The sequence below is a fragment of the Rhodamnia argentea genome, chromosome 8, assembly GCF_020921035.1.
Source record: "Rhodamnia argentea isolate NSW1041297 chromosome 8, ASM2092103v1, whole genome shotgun sequence".
Taxonomy (NCBI): domain Eukaryota; kingdom Viridiplantae; phylum Streptophyta; class Magnoliopsida; order Myrtales; family Myrtaceae; genus Rhodamnia; species Rhodamnia argentea.
Genome location: NC_063157.1, coordinates 4,456,748 through 4,469,935, shown reverse-complemented (window position 1 = coordinate 4,469,935; position 13,188 = coordinate 4,456,748). Strand labels below are relative to the sequence as shown.

Below are 13,188 nucleotides of genomic sequence, written 5' to 3'. Positions count from 1 at the left end.
TACTAAAGAGATCAACCAGTGCCCAAAAGGGTCCGACTTAGTTCAAGTGCACTTACAGTATAAATGAAGAACGGAAATTTAGACTCGTCTGTATCGTGGAAAATTTGATAGTTCCAAAAAAAATTCTCTAAGAAGTAATTTTCGAAGAAAATGACAGTATTTTTTGGCACTTGATTGAAATCTGGAAGTGACTAGTAAATTAGTTTTCGTCGTTTAGAAAAGAAAATCTAGTTTTATTTTTGTGAATAAACATGCATTTTTTTAGCATTAGTCACTCAGACATGAGTAGTCGAAAAATTCGGCATGGGCATCAGGATTTAGGGTCCGCTAAGGGTGTCCAAAGGAATTGGGAACCACCAGGACCATTCGGAACCGGTGGTTCCTAAGGGAATTGGTCTGGTTTCTGGTTCCAAGTGTGGAACCGCCCACCCGTTCATTCGGACCGGATCGGTAATACATAATATATATTATTTAATCAATAAATTAAAAAAATGAAAAATTGTAAATTCCTTATTTGGCTCACTCATCTCGTCTCAAACTCTCACTCTCACTCTCATCTCCGTCTCCCCGTCTCCATCTCTTGACTCAAGACCTCAACCCTCATCTACTAACGACTTCAATTCCCATCGACTCACGGCCTCAACTCTCGGCTCCCATTGATCCATGGCCGCACTTCCGGCCGTTCATCGCCTCCCTTTTCCGCTCTCGGTCGCCTCCATTTGCTTGATGGGACCGGTTTCATGGACCCATCTAGGAATTGGACTAGATCGGCAGTCCGGTTCCAGGGTGGATCCATGGAACCAACGGGCAGTTCCCGATTATGAGATGAGGACCACCCATCCGGACCATGCTCATGTTCACCCCTAGAGCTTGGGACCCTAGTGTCGGTGCTCGGGTCCTCGTTGCTTGTGCCCTCGTTCATTAAGACCGGGCTCGAGACCTTGGTGCCTATGTTCCAGGTTTTAGATCAATTGCCATCATGACGTGGATTAAAGAGCTTTATTCCATGGTATTAACTATGGTAACATCTCAGGAGCAGAGGGGACCCTTGGCTGGGTGGACATAAGCTCTGCGCAAGCTCACCCAGGCCCCAGGAGATCGAATCGGCGGATGGACGAGATTGGACGATGGGCTCTATCCATGGAAAACCCCACTCGATCACACATCCAAGCATAAGCATTGGCTTTATTTTCATTTTTTTTCTTTTTAACAAATATATGAAAGGTAAAATGACACAAATAGTTCCTAAACCTAAACTTTGATCAAATACGTAATGTGATCCTTGAAATTTTGTTCAATGTAGTCCATAAATTTTAGCTCAATATACAATGATGTCCATGAAATTTTAATTTGTTTAATGGGATTCTTAAAATTTTGATACATGTTCAAAATTTTGTATCCAAACTATATGAAAATATTCAATATTGACTTCGAGCTTGAATTAATGAGAGGATAACATTGGTCACCTTTATATAATCTGGAGACTAGATTGAAGATTTATCAAAAATTTATGGATCCTATCGAATAAGTTAAAAGTTTAAGAATAACATTGCACAAATTAAATATTTAGAGGTCATACCGTGTATCGTGCTGAAATTTAGGAACTATTTAAAAGGATAAGACGGATGATTGTTGGCGAAAAGTAGCATTATAACAAGTAATCAATATTTCGACCAAAAAAAAAAAACAAGTAATCAATATTTTTGACAGGAAAAAAAAAGACAAGTAAAAAATACTCAACACAGGATCTGAATCCTATTTGCATTATTGCCATGTCCCTTTCACAAATCAATTCTTCAGCCCCACCGCGACAGGGAGTAAGCCGTCGCCGCGATTGGTTTTTGACTTTTCCAGCGTCGTCATTTTCTACAACAGTCTTCCCACGTGTCTGATTTGTTCTTGTCCTTTTTTGTTTTTTTCTCTGCCGCCTTGTCGCGTCACATCGAATCCCATCATTATCCTCGTCCCGGTCCGAAAACGTCTCCCCGTCTCGTCTCCTTCTGGGCCAGCTCCGTCCGGTGTCTTGGCTCTGGATAAAATGTCCCACAGCTTCTTTCCCATGGAAGTACTCGGCACTCCAGTCTCTTTTTGACAAGATCCTCAGTTTGGCGCATTGCATCTCTCGTCATGGAGCTCGTCACCAAGTTTGGCCGAATGACACTAGGTGGTCGGATGACGTGGCCCCGGATCGAGATGAACTTCCGATGACTGTTGAACCGGAGTCGATGGGGACTCCTGGTGGAAGTTACCGAGTTGAGAAGGGACAACCTGTAGCGTAGATAGCTCCGGATCGTTCATTTTCCTCGAGGATCCGACGTCGGTTCTCTCCCGAAAGGGACGAAGGAAACCAGTAAAGAAAATAGAATCTCTTTTGACATAAAAGGAACCGACAGACGGACTTGCATGAGTACGTATTCAATCCTACCAGACAATAACTTATGCAAACATTAATGTATACCCGATTATACTGTTCGCACTGACAACGTAGGAAGAGATTGCCGAAATTTATAAAGAGGAAGTTGCCATCATTTCATCGAATTACCCAATGTGCCCAGTGATTGGAATGATAACGCCCAAACAAAGAAAGTAACTTTGCACTTTTAACTACAGAAAGAGAGAGTGAAGCAAAAAGGGTAGGCCTTTAATGGAGTAACATTCCACAATCTGTGCCAAACTCACTGCGAAGAGTCAACATCGTACCCAGTACCCTACCAACTACAGGCGGGTCAGTAAAATCCAACATAACCAGACGAGCTCCAGCCGTAGTCATCCGCCACTGGTCCAATTCTTTTGTGATTCCACCGTTCATCATTCTTATAAATTCAACAGTCACTGAGTCCAGTGAACAGAGAGAGAGAGAGAGAGAGAGAGAGAGAGATTGTGAGTGAGTGTCATTGCTGTCGGTGAAATGGGTACTCTTGTGGCTTCTTGCTTTGTAGTTGCGATTTTGCAGATTGCGGGTTTGTGTGGAGGAGTGGACGGTGCTTACGTGAAGTACAACACTGGTGCTGGGGTTGTGGAAGGGAAGTTGAACGTGCATTTGGTCCCGCATTCGCACGACGATGTTGGATGGTTGAAGACCATCGATCAGTACTACGTCGGCTCGAATAACTCCCTCCAGGTCTTTATATTTTTGGGATCGAAGAGCATATTGTAGTTTGGCCATACCTTTGGGGTTGATGAATAATTGTCCGGTTACGTGAATAGGAAATTGTTTTTATGCGTGTTATTGGTTTTGCAGGGTGCTTGCATTGAGAATGTGCTTGATTCTGTCGTCGTAGCATTGGCGCGAGATCCCAACAGGAAGTTTGTGTTCGCGGAGATGGTACTCTGTTAATTTTAGACTCTCTGTTTGTGTGTGTATAATTGCCTCAACTGGAGAGAGAATGCACATCTCTGCAGGCTCCTTTTTGTTTTGATCATCTTCAAACCATGTTTTTGCGTTCTGCAACCAGTAAATTTTGCTTTCTCAGGCTTGAATCTAGTAGATCAGCTTGAGTCCTCTGGTCTAAAGCATTGTGGTAAAACTTCAAGCCAATTGATCGTAGTGATACTAATAATCTAATAAATGTGCAAATCCATTATGGTTGCCACGAAGATACCGACGGATTTGGCCTTTAAAGAAGTAGAAATCTTTATGCTGTTGCTCAGTCCAAATTGCATCAGAAGAGTAACTGAACTTCCAGGCATGCCACCAAGACACACTAGACAGACGATATTCAACTGATTCCCAACATTAATTTTATGATGTCAGAGCCCTCTTCTATTACCCTTGATCTGAGGCTAGAAAACCAATGAGTAGACAAAGTGTGACTTAACCAAATAAATTTTAATTATAATTACACTGCAAAGTGTAGAGTTTATTATGATGGTAAGACAATCATAATGAAGTATTTGTTTATCGTGATAGATGCAGATCATAGCCAACTTTTGCTTCTTTTGAAGTGCTCCTCACTAATTGTTTGCTCACGAATCGTGGTTTCTGTGAACCAATAGTCATTTTTATGCTATAGTTTCCTGACTCCAGGCCTTCCATCATTCCCACCACTGTCAACTTTCGAATGAGCTTAGCTTGATACAGTCACTAACAAGTTTCATTGAAAATGATAGGCTTTCTTCGATAGATGGTGGTTAGAGCAAACTCCAGAAAAGCAAGAACAAGTGAGGAAACTTGTGGATGCAGGCCAATTGGAATTCATGTATGCAGTTAGTATGCATTTGAATGTCTCTGGCAATTTCTGCACTATTACTGTCCTCACGGTTGTGTTGGCAATCTGCAGAAATGGCGGATGGTGTATGCACGACGAGGCAACAACACATTACATCGACATGATTGACCAAACAACTCTGGGTCATAGCCTGATAAAGTCAGAATTCAACAAAGTTCCTCGAGTTGGATGGCAGATTGATCCATTTGGACATTCTGCTGTGCAAGCTTACTTACTTGCAGCTGAGGTAGAAAATTCTTACAGTTTCCTCAACGTCATCCTTTTTTTTTTTCCTCTTCATTTTCCAATCGGTCTTTAGTGTAGTTCTGAGTTATTTGTGGTTTGATGTTAGCACACCCTGAGGCAACCGTTACACATTTGAGAATATCATGTTGTCTAAATTTCTATGTCCTTAAATGAAACGAGAGTTTCTTAGCATGGTTGTTTTTCCTCATAAATAGTACATGCTTTGTGTTGTATTTCCTATAAAAGAACCATCACGATTTTTGCAGGTGGGATTTGATTCCCTGCATTTTGCAAGAATCGATTATCAAGACAGAGCAAAACGCAAGGATGATAAATCTCTTGAGGTCATATGGCGTGGGTCTAAAACCTTTGGTTCCTCATCACAGGTTTGAAATGGAAGCAGCCTCATTACCTTCATTTTTTCATGGTTACTTCACCTCGAAGATTAATATCATGCACTTGTCTGTGGCCTTGCAGATTTTCACCAACGTATTTCCCGAGAACTATGGTCCACCAGACGGTTTCCGTTTTGAAGTAGATGATGATTTTGAGCCTGTTCAGGTGATGATATTTCACCAAATAAATCACCTTCAAGTTTTTCATTTGTTTTTTGCTGGCAGACAGATTCACAATTGAGTTTCTTTAAACTGCAGGATAATACTCTCCTATATGACTACAATGTTGAAAAAAGAGTGAATGATTTTATCAGTGCTGCAATGACACAGGTATACTTAGCTTTTTGCAGACAATAGCTTTGTTGTCTCTTGGTTTGTCTCTGACTGAGACAGACCATTATCGAGTAATTAGTTGTGAACAAACATCATTGAGGTACACATTTATGAACTCATTTTTCCCCGTGAGCAGGCAAATGTTACAAGAACAAATCACATTATGTGGACCATGGGCGAAGATTTTACCTATCAATACGCTGAGTCTTGGTTCAAGCAGATAGGCAAATTCATTCATTATGTTAACAAGGTAGAACTACCTGCTCAATTATTTGCTTTTATTATCTTAGTATGCAAGTGGTTATGCTTCTGAACACTCATAGTTTTGGAAAAAACTCATTTCCAGTCCTAGGTAAGTTGAGATGTACCCCAAAAGGATCTATAACTAGTTCAGAATAAGACTTTCTAAGCTTCCTCTGGAGAGGAGAGATATGCTTTTGCCCTTTCCTTACTGCCATAATTTTCTTTTCCTGTTCCTGGTATTTCTTCTCTCTCAGGATGGTCGGGTGAACGCACTGTATTCTACACCATCTATTTATGTCGATGCCAAAAATGCAGAAAATGTGTCATGGCCTTTGAAAACCGATGATTACTTGCCGTAAGTATCACTTTTTTACCCATCTCGGTTGCCTCTATGTGATATTTCTACTTTAATCACCATCGACTAGATATATGATGAGCACTTGATTCTGTGCACAGGTATGCAGATAGAAAAGATGCCTATTGGACTGGTTTCTTTACTAGCCGGCCAGCCCTGAAACGATATGTTAGGATGCTAAGTGGATATTATTTGGTAATGTTTCTCTTTCTGGGAGCTCATACTATACCACAACACTGTACATCTCCTCCTGTTGTTGCCGAGTAGAAGGCCACGACTTGATGATTTTGACTTCAGTGTGTGCTTAAATTAACATTGCCGTGATTGGGCTCTCTTTTGTCTATACAGGCAGCGCGCCAACTCGAATTTCTTGTGGGGCGAAGGTCCAGTGGTCCTAGCACTTACGGGCTCGGAGATGCCTTAGGAATCGTGCAACATCATGATGCTCTCACCGGTACTGCTAAACAGCACACGACTAATGATTATGAAAAGCGCCTAGCTATCGGAGCTTCTCAGGTCTGATACTCAAGTCCCATTGAATTTGCCCTTCGGGCTTTTTTGTTCTGCACTCTCAATTTATTTCAAAATGCTCTTTGTTCTCAAATTGGTCAGGCAGAAGCTGTCATTGATAATGCTATCTCGTGCCTAGTTAGTAAGAAACCAGGAGGTCAATGCTCATCACCTGCTTTAAATTTTGGCCAGGTAAGTCTGAATTTAATCCCCTTAGTTTCCAACCAAAAGGCTTTGCAAACGTTCTTCAAACTGTAATATGAGCAAGTGAGTTCATTGGGACTTAAGTTTTGTCTGAATACTAACTATTTCACTTACTCAAGATGACCTATATTCATCTCTTGTTTACGTCACTTTTTGACAGTGCCAATTACTCAATATAAGTTTCTGCCCAGCAACAGAGGAAGATATTCCGGATGGAAAGAGTCTGGTAACTTTTCTGGTTTTAAGCTGTAAATTCCTTACAGAAATTTGTATGGTCTAATAGAAATTTTCTTTACCAGGTTGTGGTAGCATATAATCCGCTTGGATGGAATCGAACTGATATTATAAGGATTCCCGTGAGTACATACTTCTTTCCTGTTGTGCCAATTGTTTATGCATCAAGAGATTGATAAGTGCATTTCAATATAATTTGGCAATGACAATGTCTACCAGGTTACTGATTCAAATTTAGTCGTCCGTGACTCTTCTGGAAATACCATTGAAGCCCAATTTGTTGATATGGACTATGTTACAATCAACTTGAGGAACTTCTATGTGAAAGCCTACTTGGGATCGTTGCCAAAGCAAGTCCCAAAGTACTGGCTTCTATTTCAAGTTTCAATACTGCCATTGGGTTGGAACACATACTTCATTTCTAAAGCAGCTACAGAAGGTTGGTATTTATCTACTTGTTTCTCGACAACAATTGTTAAAGCCTCTGAGATTGATATTATATCATCTGCCGTGGCTTGCTAGAGTAGATTTCACGAATGAGAAGTAGAACATATGACCAAACAAATATCAAGCCCATATTAATCAGGATGAGGGTAAATGCATCTTGAAGGAGTGGAGACGAGCCTATACATGCTCCAGAACTATTTTAGAATCCATTCAAAGTGCATGTGTCTGGGGCCGTAAAATCGATCAGCACAATTAAGTCGACACAGCTTCATTAGTATTAGAAAGCCATGCAGGCTCGTTTAAATCTCTTTTCCTGATCTGGGGATTCAAAATGATGCAGGGGAAAGAAAAACGACTGTTCTTTCTACACTGGCCAATCCATATAATGATACAATAGAAGTTGGACCAGGCGATTTAAAGATGCTATTTTCCTCAACCTCCGGGCAACTTGTCCGGATGTTCAACTCTAAAACGGGGGTGAGCCTAGTGAAATTTATCGATTGTTGTTTAGCAATGAGATTTTCTTCCAAAAGCTTGTTCACTATTATGTTACCATTTCACTATGCATGGATGGATCCACTCAAGTTATCAGTCATTCACTTCTTCAAAGTTCTTTGGACCAGAATCTATTCGCAACTTTTTTGCCGGAAAAAACTTGATCTTTATGAAGATTTTGTACAAGCTGAAATAACTGGCTTTAAGGAAAGGGCTATTTTGTGTACCGCGAAAAGAATGATTATGAACATGTAGCTCATCAGTTTCTCTTGAACCCCAATAACTATATGCACACTGCTTGTGTTGTTCATTGACAAACACATGGAATCCAAACAAGTTAATACGATGAAATGAGTTCTGGAATGCAATTTTGCTGCTTCAGCTTTCTAGCTTCCAAATAATAATTTTGCATGCTTAATTGATTGATGTACCTGTCATATCATTTTTCACTGAGGCTCAGATGAATCAATCTTTACTGTTTAGAGCACTATCTCATCTCCATACTCTGCCTCTTTGTTTGCTTCTTGGATTGGGTCTCATGTTTTGTCGTCTTAACCTACTTTACTAATGTCTCGTATTTCAAAGTTTGCAGCACCTATTTGTCCTCTTAGGACTGAAGACGAATGTGTAATTCTAGTTTGAAGGGTCATGTAAGAACTTGTCAGTAAATAGGAAGCTTACCTTTACAGTAGCATAAAGCGAAACAACAATGAGAACTCCTAAATTTTAGATGTTTCGATTAGTACAATGACATTAGCTATTCGTCAGGATTTCACAAGAATTCAATGTTCCTACATTATAACACTTACTTGTCCTTCCGTTACTTAAATTATTGGATTACCATCCAGAGCATTCACAAGGGTTTCTTATATGCTCCCGTGAGGCTATGCCAAATTCACTGCATAGCATCTTTAGTTGACTGACACAAATGTACCAGGTCAATGTACCAGTGCAGCAAAGCTATCTCTACTATGCCTCAAGTATCGGCGATAAAGATAATCCTCAGGTAACTCCTTCTGTGCTTGATTTGTGACCCAATGCAGATCGGTATCTTGACCTACTCACAGCACAAACCAAGGAATGGAAGACAGATAAGTGCAAGTGCTCAGCAGAGTTCCTTTATTGCAGGCTTCGGGTGCGTACATATTCCGTCCAGATGGGGCTCGTCCAACTATTGTTTCAAGAAAAGTAAGCAGCCTGTCATTACTCAGCTCTGAATGCTCTAACTAGCTTGTGGAATGTAAAAAAAAAAAATATCGATTTGGTGACGTCATATAATAAATATCTTGTAACAACAAGATTGGACACATAAAAGTTCATGACCTATTTCAACTCTCACAGGTGCCGCTGAAGGTTGTTCGGGGACCACTAGTCGATGAAGTGCATCAACAGTTCAGTTCATGGATCTACCAGGTCTTTTGTTTGATAAATTAAGTCCAGACGAAGATCATTCTTGCTTTTCCCAATGATTTACTTAGCTGTTTGTCTATTTTCTTTCAAGAACCTATGAGTTTTAGTATATCATGGGGTACAGAACTCGAGATACTTGAAGGACCCCAAAATGTCCAGAATGTTGATATTTCCACAGAGTTCAACTGAAGCATCGTGCTTAGCACGCTGATGTTGAATTCTCGGAGATCTAATTTTAAGTTTTTACTCCATCAGGTCACGAGATTGTACAAGGACAAAGAGCAAGCTGATGTCGAATTCACAGTTAGTTGCTCTTCCCTACTTTTGCTTCTTTTGTAACTATAATCTTCAACATATGACAGAGTCAGTAAATCTAGCAACAAAACAGTTGATTGGATTTTCAATGGCTTGCATGCAAAGTCAATCAATTTATGGTGACAAATGTCTACGAGTAAAGATTTAGCCTCTTCAGTCTCTAAGAAATCCTCCTAAGGCTTCTTGCTTTGAACTTTGAAGATTGGACCAATTCCAACAGATGATGGAGTTGGGAAGGAGGTGATAACACAAATGACGGCAAATATGGTCACAAAGAAGACCTTCTACACCGATTCTAATGGAAGGGATTTCATAAAACGGGTAAACTCTAAAACCTATATGTTTTTCAGATGCCGCCATTGCTTATCTCTTGAAATTATCGACATCTCAACATATAAATTGACTGTTGGTACTAGCAAATGGAGTGCAATGCTGCTAGACTTATTATTGTATCCGAACACACGCCACTAAGCATCTATGCTACTGCTATTGTTTTAAAACTTGTGATGTTCTTTGAGTATTTCAAATTTCAAAAGCTGTCTAAAGAAAAGTTGGTTCACTTTATTAGCTAAATTACATCTTCAGGGAAATGATGGGCAACATATTATTCTCTTCCAGTCAGTGAGTTAGTTCATACAACAGCAATCTTGCTCAATTGTCCTTGTCTGACACGGAAAAGCTTTCTATGGTTCGTGCAGGTGCGAGATTATAGACCAGATTGGCACCTCATTGTTACAGATCCTGTTGCAGCAAATTACTATCCAGTAAGTTCTTTAATTCAATGATTTAGTAAATGATTGTGAGTGGTAATGTGGTCCTTGAATAGATGAAACTTCATCAACCTATAGAACGGACTTATGAATATAGTTTTCCCCTAAAAAGGATCCTCTCCTCTGCTATGCCCTCAGATTAATCTCGGGATTTTCACCACGGACAACAAAACCGAACTCTCGGTCTTAGTGGATCGTGCCACTGGAGGAGCAAGTATCAAAGATGGGCAAATAGAGTTGATGCTTCACAGGTTCGGCACAACCTTTCCATGCTCGGCCCCGTACGATTCCTTCCTTTCTTCGCGTCAGGAATCTTTTACCTTCTCTTGCTTCATGCACCAGGCGAATACTTAAAGATGACAGCAGAGGAGTGGCGGAACCTCTCGACGAGATGGTGTGCATTGCAAATAATAGTACGTGCAAAGGACTAACGGTGCGTCACATCGCCAGAAGTTTTCTGTGGACGACCAATTGTTTCTCCTCATTCGTTTTTCCAAGTGATGTTGTATATACAGGTACGAGGACACTACTACATAGGCATCAACAAACCAGGGACGGGAGCTCGCTGGCGACGGACTACTGGCCAAGAAGTGTACTCGCCTTCAGTTTTGGCTTTTGCACATGAGGTATGGATTTAATGCATTAGCTTTTTGTTGTCTATGCTTAAGCCTTTACCTGAGCAAAAGATAATGACCCTGCAGAAGATGGAGGACTGGACAGCTTCTCATGTTACCGTTGCGACTACTATGGATTCGAGTTACAGTTTACCTCGAAATGTTGCTCTGATCACACTGCAGGTTATTCGGATTTGTCTCAAATACTCCCCTCCCCCTCTCTCTTTGAGATTTATTGACCTTTCTGTTTGCAGGAGTTGAATGATGGAAGTGCACTTCTACGTCTTGCTCATCTTTATGAGGTGAGAAAAGTTCTTCATTTACCCATTTAACCCAAAAAAGATGGAGCTTCGTCAACCTGTTTCATTCGAATGCGATGTTTCGGTCTATGACATAATGTGAGATCTAGAATCAACAGAACTGTGAAGCTTCGCAAACCCGCAAGGGACTGTAGTCCAACTATGGAGGCATCGCCTCATGGATGGACTAAACCGACTCTTTTAGGCTATTCAGTCACTACCACACTTTACATGGATTCGACACACTCATTAATCATTTGGTCCAATTTCAATCAAAGAGAGGTGATTGATAGATACCACAGAACGGAGTATTCATTTCAATCTTTCTTGTTGTGAACAAATCTAGCCCGGTGAAGATGCCGAATATTCAAACTTGGCTAAAGTCGAGCTGAAGAAGATGTTTGCCGGAAAGACGGTACGTAAAGCTTTTAACAGTTCTTAGTATCTGCCGGCCATGAAGTAGTTTCTCATACTGTTTGACATAATCTGATCATTGATATGTATGACCTTGAGTTCAGATAAAAGAAGTAAAAGAAATGAGCCTGTCTGCGAATCAAGAAAAATCTGAAATGAAGCGTATGACATGGAAAGTTGAAGGGGAAGTCGCGGCAGAACCTATGCCCTTAAGAGGCGGCCCTGTCAATGTGCCGGATCTCGTTGTGGAGCTCGGTCCCATGGAAATTCGCACTTTCTTGCTGAAATTCTAAGCATCGTACATAATGTCTCCTTTCATGTAATCAATTAACTTCTGATGTCTCTTTCATACATTTTATAGTAAAGATATCAACCAGTGTCCAACAGGGTACGATTTAGCTGAATGTTCGAGTCCACAGACGCCGGGGCCCAAAAGCTCCATGGCCGTGCTCGGATTACCAGCGCCTGGGCCTCGGTCATGGAGACTAAGCTTGGTCAATTGAGGCTGGGCCCAGATTGATCAAGGCTAAGCCCGAGTCCCCGAGAGTGTTCCACGCTCGGGCTCGATGGACCCGGGACCAACCTCAGTAAACCCACGTTCGAATGTCGATGATCCGAGTACGAGCAAAGAGGTCCCGGACCTAGCCTAGATGGATTCGAGGGAAGTTGCCGAGGACTTAGGCATGAAAGCGGGGTTCTAGGCCTAACCTCCATGGACTTGGACCCTATCTCGATGGACCCAGGCTCAAGCGCCGAGAACTCATGCACGGGCATAGCAGTCCCATGCTAGGCTTGGAAGCCACGGACTTAAGCACGGGCATTGGGATCCCGAGCCCGACCTCCATGGACTTGGACCCTATCTTGATGGACTTGACCTCGGGCATCAAGGACTCGGGCATGGCATGGGGTTTGAGTTGGGCCAGAATTTGGATTTGACTAAAAGTTGGTGCTTTTCAAGAAAGGTTGGTTAATAACACGAAAAACGACAAACCGATACACTTGTGATAAATTTACCCCAAATTAATTTTTTTTATCACCAAAAATCCCAAAGCAGTACATTTGTGACTAATTTACCCTTCGTTAGTTTCCGTTAAATTTTACTATCAAATTGTTAAGCTAAATGACATATGACAATTAACGGTTGTACTAGTTTAGAAATTTTTACTCTTCGTTTGTCACAAATATGCATGTTTGGAATTTTTTGTGATATTAACTCAATTTAACGAAAATTAAATGGAGGGTAAATTTGTCATAGATGTGCCGATTTAAGATTTTTGGTGGTCAAAAAATTAGTTTGGCGTAAATTTATCACAAGTATACCGGTTTGAGGTTTTTTATGGTCAAAAATTAGTTTGGAATAAATTTGTTACATGCGTACCGGTTTGAGGATATTTGTGATATTAAACCCTTTTAAGAAATTTGGACCCATGTATACCGCGAAAGAGCTTACTTTTTGAACTTGATTTTGCTCATGTAATTTCATATGCTTCAAATTTCACCTGAAATAATAAGTAGGCCTTATTGTGACGATAAGTTAAATTCTTAGGGAGGTGCCTGCTACAACACCAAAAAGAATGAAGAAACATTTAATTTTTCCAATAGTTTGAGGAATATCGTTTTTTTCAAATACGTGTGATAATTTCTTGTTGACTTTTGCTTTGTCACGTTATCAATCTCACTCCACTAACTCTATAAG

The 13,188-nt window shown here is 40.7% G+C and overlaps 1 protein-coding gene across 1 annotated transcript; it reads left to right on the top strand.

Annotated features, from left to right (window-relative positions):
• The first annotated feature begins 2,853 nt into the window (after window positions 1–2,853).
• On the top strand, window positions 2,854–11,893 carry LOC115744733 (alpha-mannosidase). Its single transcript, XM_030680046.2, has 29 exons — window positions 2,854–3,121; window positions 3,242–3,325; window positions 4,111–4,199; window positions 4,281–4,455; window positions 4,721–4,840; window positions 4,932–5,015; window positions 5,108–5,179; window positions 5,319–5,432; window positions 5,680–5,780; window positions 5,882–5,975; window positions 6,129–6,296; window positions 6,393–6,482; window positions 6,655–6,720; window positions 6,794–6,850; window positions 6,948–7,167; window positions 7,516–7,652; window positions 8,608–8,676; window positions 8,799–8,858; window positions 9,012–9,083; window positions 9,336–9,383; window positions 9,597–9,716; window positions 10,094–10,159; window positions 10,304–10,416; window positions 10,508–10,598; window positions 10,681–10,791; window positions 10,867–10,962; window positions 11,034–11,081; window positions 11,425–11,493; window positions 11,597–11,893. The coding sequence occupies exons 1-29, from the start codon at window positions 2,909–2,911 to the stop codon at window positions 11,783–11,785; spliced, it is 3,036 nt and encodes a 1,011-aa protein (XP_030535906.1). The 5' UTR covers window positions 2,854–2,908; the 3' UTR covers window positions 11,786–11,893.
• Window positions 11,894–13,188: the final 1,295 nt, after the last annotated feature.

Bases quoted from the DNA above. Each gene is read 5' to 3' on its own strand.
- LOC115744733 (XM_030680046.2), top strand. From the start codon at position 2,909: ATGGGTACTCTTGTGGCTTCTTGCTTTGTAGTTGCGATTTTGCAGATT. The intron at 7,653-8,607 runs GTGAGCCTAGTG...CAAATGTACCAG, and splicing joins TGTTCAACTCTAAAACGGGG to GTCAATGTACCAGTGCAGCA. The intron at 9,384-9,596 runs GTTAGTTGCTCT...TGAACTTTGAAG, and splicing joins AAGCTGATGTCGAATTCACA to ATTGGACCAATTCCAACAGA.